This window comes from Coregonus lavaretus (assembly GCF_964263955.1).
Source record: "Coregonus lavaretus genome assembly, chromosome: 12".
Lineage (NCBI taxonomy): Eukaryota > Metazoa > Chordata > Actinopteri > Salmoniformes > Salmonidae > Coregonus > Coregonus lavaretus.
Genome location: NC_139999.1, coordinates 39964828 through 39982986, shown reverse-complemented (window position 1 = coordinate 39982986; position 18159 = coordinate 39964828). Strand labels below are relative to the sequence as shown.

Genomic DNA, 18159 nt, shown 5'->3' with positions numbered 1-18159 from the left:
AAATGAAGTAAATCTGTGCAACGCTTAAATAACAGTTAACATGCTTCATCACATTGGAAGATGGGGGGGGTCTTTGGGTGATGACAGACATCGTCAAGCTAAAAAACAGAGGATCACAGCTGACACAGTCTATAAAGTCATCTCTCTAGTCTAGTGGCTGGAGTCTATGGCTATCTTTATCATGACACAGTAAAAACCTGTACAAAGTCTAACGTAACAGCTCATACGACGGTACGTACATGCAAATAGTAGCATTAATGTTTTGTGACACACAGAAGGTAAAATTGCGCATAAGTATATCATGTAAAGTTTGGAAATATGCATAAATTCAGTTGAGGAAACAAAACTAACAGTGAACAAACAAGGACATCTGAACAACAACATTAGATTTTTTTTACCCCTTCTCAGTTGCATAAATCCAAAGTGACCACAGTCCGTGAATATAAAATATCTCTCTATGTACTGGCCGCAGAGGTGTCGTCAAGGGAGGTTGTGCACAGCAGGACAGAGTCAAGTTAGGTTGGGGAGGTGGGTAGTGGGGTATCTTTGTGGTATCTTTGGGCTGAGGAAGAGGGGTGGGATGTCTAAGCCCACTAACTACAATGACTGGACCACCCATAACTCTTCTGAGGTTGGAACTAGTGTAATTAGTGGACCTAAGGGGAGGTAATTGTTTTTGGTTTCTAGGCTACAGCAGTACAGCTACAGTTCCTGATGGGAGTCATCAGTTTGTAGTTGTTCAGGGCTGTGCTGCTCCCCCTCCCCCTCTTCCCCCTGCTGTGACACCAGCTGCTGGTAGCGAGCCTGGCGCTGGTAGTCTGGGTCGATGTTGATCCAGTTATTGGCCACCCACTTAGTCCCGCGGGTGACCACACAGCCGCCGTGCAGAGAGTACTCATCCTGCTCCCCCACCCAGCCTGTGGGGAACAGAGAGCAGTTAGTATGTGTATTCAACAGCAGCTCTGATAACAGCAGAACTGATAACTACCATGTGGACTTGTAGGCGGAATCTCTTTCAGTGTGTTTCTACAACAGTGGGCCTAACCTTCATCAAAACTACACAGGCTTCAGTTTTTAAATAAGGACCTGAGCAGCAGTGAATGAATGAAATGGGGTCAATGACTATGTGTGTACAATAAGTTGTGCATCCTGTCTGAGGGGCAGTAATTAAGCTATAGTAGTGTGTTTATATACTGAACAAAAATATAAACGCAACCTGCAACAATTTCAATGATTTTATTGTTAGTTACAGTTCATTATAAGGAAATCAGTCAATTGAAATAAATAAATTAGGCCCTAATCTATGGATTTCACATGACTGGGCAGGGGCGCATCCATGGGTGGGCCTGGGAGTGCATAGGCCCACCCACTTGGGAGCCTGGCCCACCCACTGGGGAGCCAGGCCCAGCCAATCAGAATGAGTTTTTCCCCACAAAATAGCTTTATTACAGACAGAAATACTCCTCAGTTTTATCAGCTGTCTGGGTGGCTGATGTCAGACGATCCCGCAGGTAAAGAAGCCGGATGTGGAGGTCCTGGGCTGGCGTGGTTACACGTGATCTGCGGTTGTGAGACCGGTTGGACGTACTGCCAAATTCTCTAAAACGAGGTTGGAGGCGGCTTATGGTAGAGAAATGAACATATTCTTTGGCAACAGCTCTGGTGGACATTCCTGCAGTCAGCATGCCGATTGCACGCTCCCTCACAACTTGAGACATCTGTGGCATTGTGCTGTGTGACAAAACTGCACATTTTAGAGTGGCCTTTTATTGTCCCCAGCACAAGGTGCACCTGTGTAATGATCATGCTGTTTAATCAGCTTCTTGATATGCCACACCTTTCAGGTGGATGGATTATCTTGGCAAAGGAGAAATGCTCACTAACATTGATGTAAACAAATGTGTGAACAAAATTTTAGAGAAATAAGCTTTTTGTGCATATGGAACATTTCTGGGATCTTTCATTTCAGCTCACTAAACATGGACCAACACTATACATGTTGCGTTTATATTTTTGTTCAGTATAGAAGGGTCGTGCTATGTGTGAGGGAGTACTGTGTACAGTCTGTACCTTGTCCGTCAGAAAGGTAGTTGTACCAGAACACGGCTGTCCCTTTAATAGGCTTTACCCTCAGGTTGCTCCTATCACAGTTCTTCCTTGTGTCCATCAGATCCACATTGTTCTGGATCAGAGACTGAAAACACAAACACAATCACTCATTAATACCGTTGAGAAAAACATATCGATACACATACCTATACACCGACAAACATGCAAATGTTTAATATAGATATAGAAACTAGTGATGGGGGGAAGAAATTGATACAGTTAAATATCGGGATATTATTTTTTACGATATATCGTACTGTTTTGACAATATCACAATATTATTTTTGCACTAGTTGGCTATACCTGCCAATTTGTTTTCAGCACTTTTATTTCCATGACTGATCAAAACGTGTTTTCTCATGCTGTCTCGTCCCTCTGCAGCAGACATATGGTTAGCAATATGTTTGGAACATTGAATCGCAATAAAATCAAAGTATCGAATTGCAATCCATATAGAATCGTGAGAATCGCAATACATATCGTAGCGGCACCTAAGTATCGTGATAATAACGGAACGTGAGGTCCGTGGCAATTCCAAACCCTACTATAAACATACAAGAACACACACACAAAGGCACACAGACAATAACGCACCACTTCCTCATAGGTCCTGTTGTCTGCCACAGGGAACGCGGTCTCCCCGCCCCCCTCAACAGAGTTCAGGTAGAAGAGAACTGTGATGTACCTGGGTGTGCAACACACACATTTAATACACACACATACTGGAACACACATACACACACAGACCAACCACACCAAGGAAATGTAAGCCTTAGTCACAAACTACCTGACATATTGATATGAGCTAAGTTACACAAAAGCCATACACCACAGTCTATCACAAACACATCCACCTAACGTACACAGACTTTACACTACATTATCACACAATAACACTCAATCTAACCATCTTAATCTGAATGATATCTAACCAGACTCTCCCATATACAGTATTATCAAAACAAGGCCAAGGACAAGGCATTGGCTGACTCAACACAGCTCTCTCTCACCTGCAGGAGGTCTCAAAGGGTGTGGAGGTGTTGGCAGCGAGGCGTGTGTGTGTGCAGGCGGTCTCAGGGTAGACAGGGCCGCTGTCGTGGTGGGCGTGGTAGTGACCCCCCTGCTCATAACGTACCACCTGGAGGGGCTCACTCAGGTCCACCAAAGCAGAGGGCAGCCGGGTCAGACGGGCCACCCTATGGAGGACAAACGGAGGGGGAGAAAGAGGGACAAAAGTCCTTAACATCAGATTCTGATAACCTTGGTCATGGTGTTTACTCCAACCGTTTATTCATGTGTTTGAACATACAGTACTTGGCTTTGTCCACATTTGGAAAAAGAATTCCTCTATGCCATTGTTTTTCTCTAAAAACAGATAAAGCAACACCTCACGGCACAACGCCTCTCCCCTATTTGACCTAGATATTTTGTGTGTATGTATTGATATGTAGGCTATGTGTGACGCTTTAAATGTATGTAGTTCTGTCCTTGAGCTGTTCTTGTCTATTAATGTTCTGTATTATGTCATGTTTCATGTTTTGTGTGGACCCCAGGAAGAGTAGCTGCTGCTTTTGCAACAGCTAATGGGGATCCTAATAAAATACAAAAATATACACATGCGATGCGAACAATATCACTAAAATCCCACCACTCTTTTCCATACAAAACGAGACGTCAATAAAAAAAATGGAATAGTCCCATAACAGAGGGAATAAAGGATAGAGAGGAGAGAGAGGGGTCAGCAGAGAGAGAGGGGCCAGTGCAGAGGCCAGGGCAACAGTTGACAATGACGCTCTCCTCACCTCTTCTTGAGGTCTCGGAGAACCTGGTGTGCCCCCTGTCCCTGGTACAGCCAGGTGTGTCTGCTATTCCTGACCAGCTGGCTGCTCTTCACCCCGCGCTGCTGCAAGAACCGCTGGAACGCATCACTGCCCAGACGCCTGAACTCCTCCAGGCTCAGTAAGCCTAACACAGACACAAAGATAAGAGTCACTTACAGCCACAAAGTGGGTCATACAGATACAGGGGTCATATACTGACACAGATATCCAATATGAGCAGCATGAAAAGATTAGCTCTGTATGCACAGAGACAGAGGGGCCTAACTATCACAAAGAGGCCCGTGTTGAGAATGACAGTCTCTTACCGTTACTGTCAGGGTCAGCCTTCAGTCCAGCATAGATCTCTCTCAGATTCTCTGGTGTCAGCCAGATCCCATCCCTCACTCGTGAATGTGTCAATATCTGTAGAAGGCCCAGGAACATGCATAAATCACACATTACACACACATATAGAAGAGAATACAATACATATTTATTGATCCATTATAAAGGAACAAAATAAATTGATATTTTGCTGCCCCAGTACCACCACACTATGATTAATGATGCATGTTCACTCCACTCAGTGGCCTTGTCGTTAGAGTGTCCGCCCTGTGATTGGAAGGTTCAGGAGTTCGTTCCCTGGCCGAGTCATACCAAAGACTGTTAAAGAATGGGACCCGATGAGTCTCTGCTTAGCACTCAGCATTAACACTAGAACCGCTGGGCCTCGAGGGATCCCCCTTCAAGCTAATAAGCAGTCATTCTGACTCCAACACTCTAACAGTATAATTAATACATGGCATATACGCTATCACAAAAATAATCATTTGGTTGTGTTTATGAAGGTCAAAGGCAACATTATAATACTTTTCTTTATAACACAATAGCATTTTCATTAGTTTATGTTACTGTAAGTTGTTACTTTTAATGTAAAAACAAAAACATTTACGTGTTCAATTTTATTCGTGGAGTGCCTTTGTTACAATAATGAAAGAGAAAACATATGTGCTGGAACACGGTAACCGCTGATTTTTATAACGACAAAATTAAAGAAGCACGATCAGCAAGAGGCGCGGTCAAATGATGAAAACATCAGTAGCCTAAACATCATTATAAGTGCCAAGTGTGCGTGATGGATAGTGAAAATCAGCACAAAAGCAATAATGGCATTATAATGAATATAAGTGTCGATATGACAGCAGTAAAAAATTATCAATTATTGTCAGCTCTTGCTTACATGGTGTCTTCACGTAATGGCATCAGTTGGATTTCATTTCGCTGTTATCGCTTGTCCTAACAGTCGACACAAATCTTTGCCACTTTCACTTGCTTGACACGCGTACCACAAACACGTCGCTTGCAGGCAACACAGGTGTCTTGGGTTCTGTTCTTAGTGCATCTGGCCACCTGGCACTGTCTCCTCCCCGGGGGTTGTGCAGACAATTGTTCATCAACAGGGATGTCCTCTCCTGGTTTGTAACATGTAATGCGGTTCTGTACAAACTTGTTCTAAATGTTGGATACCATTGGGAATGTCTGTTTCCAGGCGTCGTGTTCTTGTTTCTTTGTCATAAAAACGGAGGTAGTGCTGAACCGATCCCATGACATGGTTTCTCCAAAGAAAGTTTTGTTCTTCTTGCCATTGTAAATTAGGCATGCTCTCATTGTGTACTCCAAGTAGGCCAGAGTAGACTGATAAAACTGCTTGGATTTGTAGGACTGATATAGGGTACATACCATTTTGAGATTAGAATTAGAATGGATCAATACAATAGAATGGCCCGCCCTGTTCTTCATTCACAATTGGTGATTACATAATTATTCCCCTCACTCATCAACTCACCCATTCTCCCCCATCATACTTTACTTCATTTATTTCATCTGTTGTTATTTGTGTGAAATTACTTTCGGTATAGTTTAGGTTCAGTTGCGAGGCAATTATCGAGGTGATTATCAACTTGGCACAGCACCTTCCACTGTCGGGAGAAGGAGGCAACTGGGGAAAATAATTCAAAAAAATGACATGCCCTCCTAAAACTAGTTCTAACTCCAGTTCTGTTTGTGATTTTAAGATTTTAACAACGGCAGTGTGTTATATAGACTTATTTAGAAAAAGTCAAGGACGAAGGGGGGCATGACTTTAAAAATGGCACAGTAATATATATTTTTATTCATGAGCAGTCAAAATGACTGCTTTTGCGGTGCTAGTGTTAGGAGATGGATTGGGATAGATTGGGGTTGAGGCCCTACGATAGACTAGCGTCCTGTCCAGGGGGTGTACTTGTAAATCAAACAACCTCACGCTACAGAAACAGGATATAGGCTCCTGCTCCTATGAGCCGTTCTGGCTCGCACTTGTGCAAGGCTACTTACTTACTTCACTCTGCTCACAGACACACATGCTCGCTTGCCCACCCACACACCTCCTGGAGTTGTAGCTGTCCATCCTGGTTGAGGTCCAGCAGGTTGAAGATCTCCTCTGGGCTGAGGTTGAGCTGCTCCGTCAGCTCCTCCTGTCCCTCAGGCACCATCACTTGGCTCTCCATCAGGCCCTTCAGCTGGGCCAGCTGCACCACCACACGACACTCCTCTTCAGACAGGAACCCTGGGATCTCTGGAGAGAGAGACACATCGTAAACACCCGTTTGAACGCATGCACGCACCCAAACACACGTATGAGTGCACGCACGCACACACTTACACAAACACAGATGCACGTATGAATGCACACTCGCACACACAAACACACACACACACACACATACATTAAGCTTCATACACAATGTAAACACAGAACCTTGGAGAGGAACGCAGGCATCAGCCACTAGCTTGGTGTAGAGGGGTGCAATGCAGAGCAGAGGTTTAGTAGCGAGAGCTCTCACCAAACAGCAGGGGCTTCAGACTCAGGGTCCGCATCTCATGCACATTGCCTGGCACCAGTGATACCTTCTGGACATGGCCCACCTGAGAGAAAATAACACTGACTATAACTTCACACCATCAAGATGACATGGAACACACCATTCATATAGAAGAATAGCACAACAGACACTAGCCCACCGCTGAACCTTAGACTACTACTGTCTGTAAGATTAAGCTCTGGGCTAAACAGACACAGAACTACACAGGCATCCTTACGCCTTGATCACACCGATAGTGTTGCTACGCAGCATCATCTGGATATGTGTGCAACAAAAGTTCAACATTCACCTTCTGCTACCATTTCTGTCAAGCCGTCTATGCATACAGTTTGACGCTTACGTTCGATAAATCTAACGTATGCACCACACAGAACGCATTACAACTGCCTCTGCAAGGCAAAAATGCAAAACACTGTTGGTGAGATCGAGGCGTTAACTCACCCGTATGCCCTCTAGTCGTGGAAGGTACATGTCCTGCTTAAAGCCAGAATCTGACTGTTGCTGATTGAACTCGGGGGGCTTGTGATGATTGCTTCCACCGCTTGCCTCGTCCCTGTTCGGGGTGGCCAGTACCTCTCCAGGGCTGTTGTTGTAGTGCACGTAGAGGAGTAGCGCAATGACATTGATGATGTATAAATGGAAAAAGACCATCACCACCATGAAGTAAGAGCGGGAGCACACGTTGCTCTTCTGCAACGGGATCCGATCTCGTGGCATAGGGGGTAGGGTTGGTAATGGAACGGCTTCATGTTCATCACTGTCGTCGCAGTCCTGTGGTTCAATCATCTTTGACCTGATATGATGATGGACCATAAGCTTATCACTGGTTTGTTGTTCTGAGTACCTTTTTGACCCAGGTACCGAGAAAGACGTCAATTGACGTGTTAAATAATGGAGTCAGTTCTCTATGGTAGGTTATGTTAAGTCATAAAAGTTACCGCATGAGTGCACAATCCATACTGACTGTCCAGACTCAATCATCTTCATAGCATAGTCAACCCCATTCTCCTCTACGGTACCTGTCAACTAGCTAGTTAATGTTATTATTTTCTCTAAAATAAATCAATAAGCGACGAAACATGTGAAGCTTGTTGGTACTTTGGGTTGAATTCACAGTAACATTAGCTAGCTACACACATCACACTTCCATGACTGCATCCAGCTTCTCTTGTTTACGTTGCGGTTTCAGCAGTCCGTGCTGCGTACCTCCAAAAATAGAGGGAAAATAGCCATATCAAAAGGTGCGATTTATCCATTCGAAGGTTTTTGGTGCAGTGATCATCTATTAATATTGAAAAACAAAAAAAATATGCGGCCGATCTCTCATTTCTGCCACACATTTCTCTGTGGCGTTTGTTTTGAAGCTGACAACACGCCATTGCCTTGACAACTACTGTGGTCTGCTATATTGCTAGCAGCACTGACAATAATGTCACCTCTCTATGGTAATGTATAAACCTTAAAAATAAAAGCCCGCATTTCAAAACATTGCAGGTGGTTAACTCATTCAAAAGATACAGTTTGTAACGGATAATCAACGAGGGGCTATGCGTTCTATGGAAAATAATGAACGGGTGTGTTCCACGACGCGCTAGCGGAGTGGAACTGACCTTCCACGGAGTTGCATTATTTTCCAGAGAATGGATCGAGCCCAGAGTTGATTATCCATTTCATACCATGGCTATAATTTTACACATTTGGCTATACTTTAACACATTTGCCACTAGAAATGTGTTCATTAAAATGTGTTCATATTTAAAATAATTTATACATATACACACACACATATATATACACACATATATATATATACACATATATATATATATATATATATATATATATATATATATATATATATATATATACAGTGGGGAGAACAAGTATTTGATACACTGCCGATTTCTGCAGGTTTTCTTACTTACAAAGCATGTAGAGGTCTGTAATTTTTATCATAGGTACACTTCAACTGTGAGAGACGGAATCTAAAACAAAAATCCAGAAAATCACATTGTATGATTTTTAAGTAATTAATTTGCATTTTATTGCATGACATAAGTATTTGATACATCAGAAAAGCAGAACTTAATATTCGGTACAGAAACCTTTGTTTGCAATTACAGAGATCATACGTTTCCTGTAGGTCTTGACCAGGTTTGCACACACTGCAGCAGGGATTTTGGCCCACTCCTCCATACAGACCTTCTCCAGATCCTTCAGGTTTCGGGGCTGTTGCTGGGCAATATGGACTTTCAGCTCCCTCCAAAGATTTTCTATTGGGTTCAGGTCTGGAGACTGGCCAGGCCACTCCAGGACCTTGAGATGCTTCTTACGGAGCCACTCCTTAGTTGCCCTGGCTGTGTGTTTGGGGTCGTTGTCATGCTGGAAGAACCAGCCACGACCCATCTTCAATGCTCTTACTGAGGGAAGGAGGTTGTTGGCCAAGATTTTACATTTACATTTTAGTCATTTAGCAGACGCTCTTATCCAGAGCGACTTACAGTTAGTGAGTGCATACATTATTTTATTTTTTTTCATACCCCCCGTGGGAATCGAACCCACAACCCTGGCGTTGCAAACGCCATGCTCTACCAACTGAGCTACATCCCTGCCGGCCATTCCCTCCCCTACCCTGGATGACGCTGGGCCAATTGTGCGCCGCCCCATGGGGCTCCCGGTCGCGGCCGGCTACGACAGAGCCTGGATTCGAACCAGGATCTCTAGTGGCACAGCTAGCACAAGATCTCGCGATACATGGCCCCATCCATCCTCCCCTCAATACGGTGCAGTCGTCCTGTCACCTTTGCAGAAAAGCATCCCCAAAGAATGATGTTTCCACCTCCATGCTTCACGGTTGGGATGGTGTTCTTGGGGTTGTACTCACCCTTCTTCCTCCTCCAAACACGGCGAGTGGAGTTTAGACCAAAAAGCTCTATTTTTGTCTCATCAGACCACATGACCTTCTCCCATTCCTCCTCTGGATCATCCAGATGGTCATTGGCAAATTTCAGACGGGCCTGGACATGCGCTGGCTTGAGCAGGGGGACCTTGCGTGCGCTGCAAGGTTTTAATACATGACGGCGTAGTGTGTTACTAATGGGTTTCTTTGAGACTGTGGTCCCAGCTCTCTTCAGGTCATTGACCAGGTCCTGCCGTGTAGTTCTGGGCTGATCCCTCACCTTCCTCATGATCATTGATGCCCCACGAGGTGAGATCTTGCATGGAGCCCCAGACCGAGGGTGATTGACCGTCATCTTGAACTTCTTCTATTTTCTAATAATTGCGCCAACAGTTGTTGCCTTCTCACCAAGCTGCTTGCCTATTGTCCTGTAGCCCATCCCAGCCTTGTGCAGGTCTACTGTCACGCTCGTCTAAGGAGGAGGACCAATGCGCAGCGTTGAAGGTGAACATATTTCTATTTATTAGGGTATGATCACACGATCAAAATAACAGACGAAAACGTGATGTCTCTGGTTACATAAACAAACCAAATAAGAACAAGAAACCACAAACACAAAGTGAAAGACAGACAGTTAAATATGGCTCCCAATCAGAGACAACCAGCTGACACTCGTTGCCTCTGATTGGGAGTCACTCAGGCCAACATAGAAATACAAACATAGAATTACACACCCTGGCTCAACATAACAGTGTCCCCAGAGCCAGGGCGTGACAGTACCCCCCCCTAAAGGCGCGGACTCCGACCGCGCCAACTAAATACCACAGGGGAGGGACCGGGTGGGCACTCCGCCTTGGCGGCGGATCCGGCTCCGGACCTGATCCCCACTCCCTCTCCAACCCCCCAAAGTACCCCTGGTCCGGTCTGGCCCCGCTGGCCGGAGCTGGACTGCACACTGATGGAGCGGATTGCTCTAGCTCCGGCGTAACGCATCTGACCGGTGCCGGACCAGGCACCAGTGGAACAGGCACGGACCGTGCCGGACCGACGACGCACACCACTGGCTTGGTGTGGGGAACAGGTACGGGCCGTGCTGGACTGACGACGCACACCACTGGCTTGGTGTGGGGAGCAGGAGCGGGCCGGACAGGGCTGACGAAACGCACCACTGACTTGGTGCGGGGAGCAGGCCGGGCCGAGCTGGCGACACGCACCGTAGACTTGGTGCGGGGAGCAGAAACGGGCCGAGCCGGGCTGACGAAACGCACCACAGGGAGCAGGAATGGGCCGGACTGGGCTGGCGACGCGCACCACCGACTTGGTGCGGAGAGCAGGAACGGGCCGGACAGGGCTGACGAAACGCACCCCAGACTTGGTGCGGGGAGCAGGAATGGGCCGAGCCGGGCTGACGACGCGCACCACTGACTTGGTGCGGGGAGCAGGAACAGACCGGACCGTACTGGGGACACACACCACTGGCCCTACACCGGGATCTGGAACGGGCCGGACCGGACTGGCAACACACGCCAGTACCTCTCGCCGTGCCTCTACATCCTCCATCCCCTCTTCGACCAGTGGCCCCCGTAACCTGGCGGCCTCCTCTGGCAACCCGCTGGGCCGCTCTATCGCGGCCTCCTGCTTGTCCGACGTCGTGAGCCCCCCCCTAAAAATTTTCTGGGGGTCTCTCCTCCCCGTGGGCCAGGCCTCTATCGTTCTCGCCCAACTCTCGCTCTTCTGTCTCCAACTCCCGCTATTCAGCTCCTCAATGGGCTTGACCCAGTCGAAGCTCTTCCTCAACTGTTCCCAAGTCCACCCTCTCTGCTCCTCACTAGGCTTGACCCAGTCGAGGTTGCCACGGAGATCGGCTAGCGATGGCTCCTGGACACGCTGCTTGGTCCGGTTTTGGTGGTTTCTTCTGTCACGCTCGTCTAAGGAGGAGGACCAATGCGCAGCGTTGAAGGTGAACATATTTCTATTTATTAGGGTATGATCACACGATCAAAATAACAGACGAAAACGTGATGTCTCTGGTTACATAAACAAACCAAATAAGAACAAGAAACCACAAACACAAAGTGAAAGACAGACAGTTAAATATGGCTCCCAATCAGAGACAACCAGCTGACACTCGTTGCCTCTGATTGGGAGTCACTCAGGCCAACATAGAAATACAAACATAGAATTACACACCCTGGCTCAACATAACAGTGTCCCCAGAGCCAGGGCGTGACATCTACAATTGTATCCCTGATGTCCTTACACAGCTCTCTGGTCTTTGCCATTGTGGAGAGGTTGGAGTCTGTTTGATTGAGTGTGTGAACAGGTGTCTTTTATACAGGTAACGAGTCCAAACAGGTGCAGTTAATACAGGTAATGAGTGGAGAACAGGAGGGCTTCTTAAAAAAAAACTAACAGGTCTGTGAGAGCCGGAATTCTTAATGGTTGGTAGGTGATCGAATACTTATGTCATGCAATAAAATGCAAATGAATTACTTAAAAATCATACAATGTGATTTTCTGGATTTTTGTTTTAGATTCCGTCTCTCACAGTTGAAGTGTACCTATGATAAAAATTACAGATCTCTACAAGCTTTGTAAGTAGGAAAACCTGCAAAATCGGCAGTGTATCAAATACTTGTATATATACAGTGGGGGAAAAAGTATTTAGTCAGCCACCAATTGTGCAAGTTCTCCCACTTAAAAAGATGAGAGAGGCCTGTAATTTTCATCATAGGTACACGTCAACTATGACAGCAAATTGAGAATTTTTTTCTCCAGAAAATCACATTGTAGGATTTTTAATGAATTTATTTCCAAATTATGGTGGAAAATAAGTATTTGGTCACCTACAAACAAGCAAGATTTCTGGCTCTCACAGACCTGTAACTTCTTCTTTAAGAGGCTCCTCTGTCCTCCACTTGTTACCTGTATTAATGGCACCTGTTTGAACTTGTTATCAGTATAAAAGACACCTGTCCACAACCTCAAACAGTCACACTCCAAACTCCACTATGGCCAAGACAAAAGAGCTGTCAAAGGACACCAGAAACAAAATGGTAGACCTGCACCAGGCTGGGAAGACTGAATCTGCAATAGGTAAGCAGGTTGGTTTGAAGAAATCAACTGTGGGAGCAATTATTAGGAAATGGAAGACATACAAGACCACTGATAATCTCCCTCGATCTGGGGCTCCACGCAAGATCTCACCCCGTGGGGTCAAAATGATCACAAGAACGGTGAGCAAAAATCCCAGAACCACACGGGGGGACCTAGTGAATGACCTGCAGAGAGCTGGGACCAAAGTAACAAAGCCTACCATCAGTAACACACTACGCCGCCAGGGACTCAAATCCTGCAGTGCCAGACTTGTCCCCCTGCTTAAGCCAGTACATGTCCAGGCCCGTCTGAAGTTTGCTAGAGTCCATCAGCAAGGGCATTGAAGATGAAACGTGGCTGGGTCTTTCAGCATGACAATGATCCCAAACACACCGCCCGGGCAACGAAGGAGTGGCTTCGTATGAAGCATTTCAAGGTCCTGGAGTGGCCTAGCCAGTCTCCAGATCTCAACCCCATAGAAAATCTTTGGAGGGAGTTGAAAGTTTGTGTTGCCCAGTGACAGCCCCAAAACATCACTGCTCTAGAGGAGATCTGCATGGAGGAATGGGCCAAAATACCAGCAACAGTGTGTGAAAACCTTGTGAAGACTTACAGAAAACGTTTGACCTGTGTCATTGCCAACAAAGGGTATATAACAAAGTATTGAGAAACTTTTGTTATTGACCAAATACTTATTTTCCACCATAATTTGCTAATAAATTCATAAAAAATCCTACAATGTGATTTTCTGGAATTTTTTTTCTCATTTTGTCTGTCATAGTTGACGTGTACCTATGATGACAATTACAGGCCTCTCTCATATTTTTAAGTGGGAGAACTTGCACAATTGGTGGCTGACTAAATACTTTTTTCCCCCACTGTATATATATATATATACACTTCTCAAAAAAATAAAGGGAACACTAAAATAACACATCCTAGATCTGAATGAATGAAATAATCTTATTAAATACTTTTTTCTTTACATAGTTGAATGTGCTGACAACAAAATCACACAAAAATGATCAATGGAAATCAAATTTATCAACCCATGGAGGTCTGGATTTGGAGTCACCCTCAAAATTAAAGTGGAAAACCACACTACAGGCTGATCCAACTTTGATGTAATGTCCATAAAACAAGTCAAAATGAGGCTCAGTAGTGTGTGTGGCCTCCACGTGCCTGTATGACCTCCCTATAACGCCTGGGCATGCTCCTGATGAGGTGGCGGATGGTCTCCTGAGGGATCTCCTCCCAGACCTGGACTAAAGCATCCGCCAACTCCTGGACAGTCTGTGGTGCAACGTGGTGTTGGTGGATGGAGCGAGACATGATGTCCCAGATGTGCTCAATTGGATTCAGGTCTGGGGAACGGGCGGGCCAGTCCATAGCATCAATGCCTTCCTCTTGCAGGAACTGCTGACACACTCCAGCCACATGAGGTCTAGCATTGTCTTGCATTAGGAGGAACCCAGGGCCAACCGCACCAGCATATGGTCTCACAAGGTGTCTGAGGATCTCATCTCGGTACCTAATGGCAGTCAGGCTACCTCTGGCGAGCACATGGAGGGCTGTGCGGCCCCCCAAAGAAATGTCACCCCACACCATGACTGACCCACCGCCAAACCGGTCATGCTGGAGGATGTTGCAGGCAGCAGAACGTTCTCCACGGCGTCTCCAGACTCTGTCACGTCTGTCACGTGCTCAGTGTGAACCTGCTTTCATCTGTGAAGAGCACAGGGTGCCAGTGGCGAATTTTCCAATCTTGGTGTTCTCTGGCAAATGCCAAACGTCCTGCACGGTGTTGGGCTGTAAGCACAACCCCCACCTGTGGACGTCGGGCCCTCATACCACCCTCATGGAGTCTGTTTCTGACCGTTTGAGCAGACACATGCACATTTGTGGCCTGCTGGAGGTCATTTTGCAGGGCTCTGGCAGTGCTCCTCCTGCTCCTCCTTGCACAAAGGCAGAGGTAGCAGTCCTGCTGCTGGGTTGTTGCCCTCCTACGGCCTCCTCCACGTCTCCTGATGTACTGGCCTGTCTCCTGGTAGCGCCTCCATGCTCTGGACACTACGCTGACAGACACAGCAAACCTTCTTGCCACAGCTCGCATTGATGTGCCATCCTGGATGAGCTGCACTACCTGAGCTACTTGTGTGGGTTGTAGACTCCGTCTCATGCTACCGCTAGAGTGAAAGCACCGCCAGCATTCAAAAGTGACCAAAACATCAGCCAGGAAGCATAGGAACTGAGAAGTGGTCTGTGGTCACCACCTGCAAAACCAGTCCTTTATTGGGGGTGTCTTGCTAATTGCCTATAATTTCCACCTGTTGTCTATTCCATTTGCACAACAGCATGTGAAATGTATTGTCAATCAGTGTTGCTTCCTAAGTGGACAGTTTGATTTCACAGAAGTGTGATTGACTTGGAGTTACATTGTGTTGTTTAAGTGTTCCCTTTATTTTTTTGAGCAGTGTATATATACACACAATGGGTAGGTCTAATCCTGAATGCTGATTGGTTAAAAGCACATTCCAGCAGGTGTCTATTCCACAAATTACCACTGGCTAAATCTATGACATGTAAATGGCTTTGCATATGCTGAGCACTTGTTGGCTGCTTTTCCTTCACTCTGCGGTCCGACTCATCCCAAACCATCTCAATTTGATTGAGGTCTGGGGATTGTGGAGGCCAGGTCATCTGATGCATCACTTTCCTTCTTGGTAATATAGCCCTTACACAGCCTGGAGGTGTGATTTGGGTCATTGTCCTGTTAAAAAACAAATGATAGTCCCACTAAGCGCAAACCAGATGGGATGGCGTATAGCTGCAGAATGTTGTGGTAGCCATGCTGGTTAAGTGTGCCTTGAATTCTAAATAAATCACAGACAGTGTCACCAGCAAAGCACCCCAACACCATCACACCTCCTCCTCCATGCTTCACGGTGGGAACCACACATGCAGAGATCATCTGTTCACCTACTCTGTGTCTCACAAAGACACGGCGGATAGAACCCAAAATCTCCAATTTGGACTCATCAGACCAAATTACAGATTTCCACTGGTCTAATGTCCATTGCTCGTGTTTCTTGGCTCAAGCAAGTCTCTTCTTCTTATTGGTGTCCTTTAGTAGTGGTTTCTTTGCAGCAATTTGACCATGAAGGCCTGATTCACACAGTCTCCTCTGAACAGTTGATGTTGAGATGTATCTGTTACTTGAACTCTGTGAAGCATTTATTTGGGCTGCAATCTGAGGTGCAGTTAATTGTCGATTTCTGAGGCTGGTAACTCTAATGAACTTATCCTCTGCAGCAGAGGTACAGTTGAAGTCGGAAGTTTACATACACTTAGGTTGGAGTCATTAAAACTCATTTTTCAACCACTCCACAAATGTCTTGTTAACAAACTATAGTTTTGGCAAGTTGGTTAGGACATCTACATTGTGCATGATACAAGTAATTTTTCCAACAATTGTTTACAGACAGATTATTTCACTTATAATTCACTGCATCACAATTCCAGTGGGTCAGAAGTTTATATACACTAAGTAGACTGTGCCTTTAAACAGCTTGGAAAATTCCAGAAAATGATGTCATGGCTTTAGAAGCTTCTGATAGGCTAATTGACATAATTTGAGTCAATTGGAGGTGTACCTGTGGATGTATTTCAAGGCCTACCTTCAAACTCAGTGCCTCTTTGCTTGACATCATGGGAAAATCAAAAGAAATCAGCCAAGACCTCAGAAAAAAAATGGTAGACCTCCACAAGTCTGGTTCATCCTTGGGAGCAATTTCCAAACGCCTGAAGATACCACGTTCATCTGTACAAACAATAGTATGCAAGTATTAACACCATGGGATGACGCAGACGTCATACCGCTCAGGAAGGAGACGCGTTCTGTCTCCTAGAGATGAACATAGTTTGGTGCGAAAAGTGCAAATCAATCCCAGAACAACAGCAAAGGACCTTGTGAAGATGCTGGAGGGAACAGGTACAAAAGTATCTATATCCACAGTAAAACGAGTCCTATATCGACATAACCTGAACGGTGCTCAGCAAGGAAGAAGCCACTGCTCCAAAACCGCCATAAAAAAAGCCAGACTACGGTTTGCAACTGCACATGGGGACAAAGATCGTTCTTTTTGGAGAAATGTCCTCTGGTCTGATGAAACAAAAATACAACTGTTTGGCCATAATGACCATTGTTATGTTTGGAGGAAAAAGGGGGGTCCTTGCAAGCCGAAGAACACCATCCCAACCGTGAAGAACGGGGGTGGCAGCATCATGCTGTGGGTGTGCTTTGCTGCAGGAGGGACTGGTGCACTTCACAAAATAGATGGCATCATGAGGAAGGAAAATTATGTGGATATATTGAAGCAAGACATCAAGACATCAGTCAGGAAGTTAAAGCTTGGTCGCAAATGGGTCTTCCAAATGCACAATGACCCCAAGCATACTTCCAAAGTTGTGGCAAAATGGCTTAAGGACAACAAAGTCAAGGTATTGGAGTGGCCATCACAAAGCCCTGACCTCAATCCTATAGAACATTTGTGGGCAGAACTGAAAAAGCGTGTGCGAACTGAGTTGAAATGTATTTGGCTAAGGTGTATGTAAACATCCGACTTCAACTGTAACTCTGGGTCTTCTTTTCCTGCGGCGATCCTCATGAGAGCCAGTTTCATCATTGCGCTTGATGGTTTTTGCGACTGCACTTGAAGAAACTTTAAAAGTTTGACTGACCTTCATGTCTTAAAGTAGTGATGGACTGTAATTTATCTTTGCTTATTTGAGCTGGTCTTGCCATAATATGGACTTGGTCTTTTACCAAATAGGGCTATCTTCTGTATACCAACCCTACCTTGTCACAACACAACTGATTGAATCAAACGCATTAAGAAGGAAAAAATTCCACAAATTAACTATTAACAAGGCACACCTGTTAATTGAAATGCATTCCAGGTGACTACCTCATGAAGCTGGTTGAGAGAATGCCAAGAGTGTGCAAAGCTGTCACCAAGGCAAAGGGTGGCTATTTGAAGAATCTCAAATATAAAATATATTTGGATTTGTTTAACACTTTTTTGCTTACTACATGATTCCATATGTGTTATTTCATAGTTTTGATGTCTTCACTATTATTCTACAATGCAGAAAATAGTAAAAATAAAGAAAAACTCTTGAATGAGTAGCTGTGTCCAAACTTTCGACTGGTACACACACACACACATATATATATATATACACTGTATACAGTGCTTTTGTAAAGTATTCAGACCCCTTGACTTTTTCCACATTTTGATACGCTACAGCC

The 18159-nt window shown here is 45.4% G+C and overlaps 1 protein-coding gene across 1 annotated transcript; it reads right to left on the bottom strand.

The window, feature by feature from the left end:
• Window positions 1–702: 702 nt before the first annotated feature.
• p4htmb (prolyl 4-hydroxylase, transmembrane b) lies at window positions 703–7666 on the bottom strand (the record flags this gene model as incomplete). Its single annotated transcript, XM_084173428.1, has 9 exons — window positions 703–917; window positions 2071–2194; window positions 2704–2794; window positions 3120–3305; window positions 3912–4074; window positions 4256–4352; window positions 6356–6546; window positions 6815–6896; window positions 7295–7666. 9 exons carry the CDS (start codon window positions 7664–7666, stop codon window positions 703–705), a joined length of 1521 nt encoding a protein of 506 aa, XP_084029554.1.
• Between the last annotated feature and the right edge of the window lie 10493 nt (window positions 7667–18159).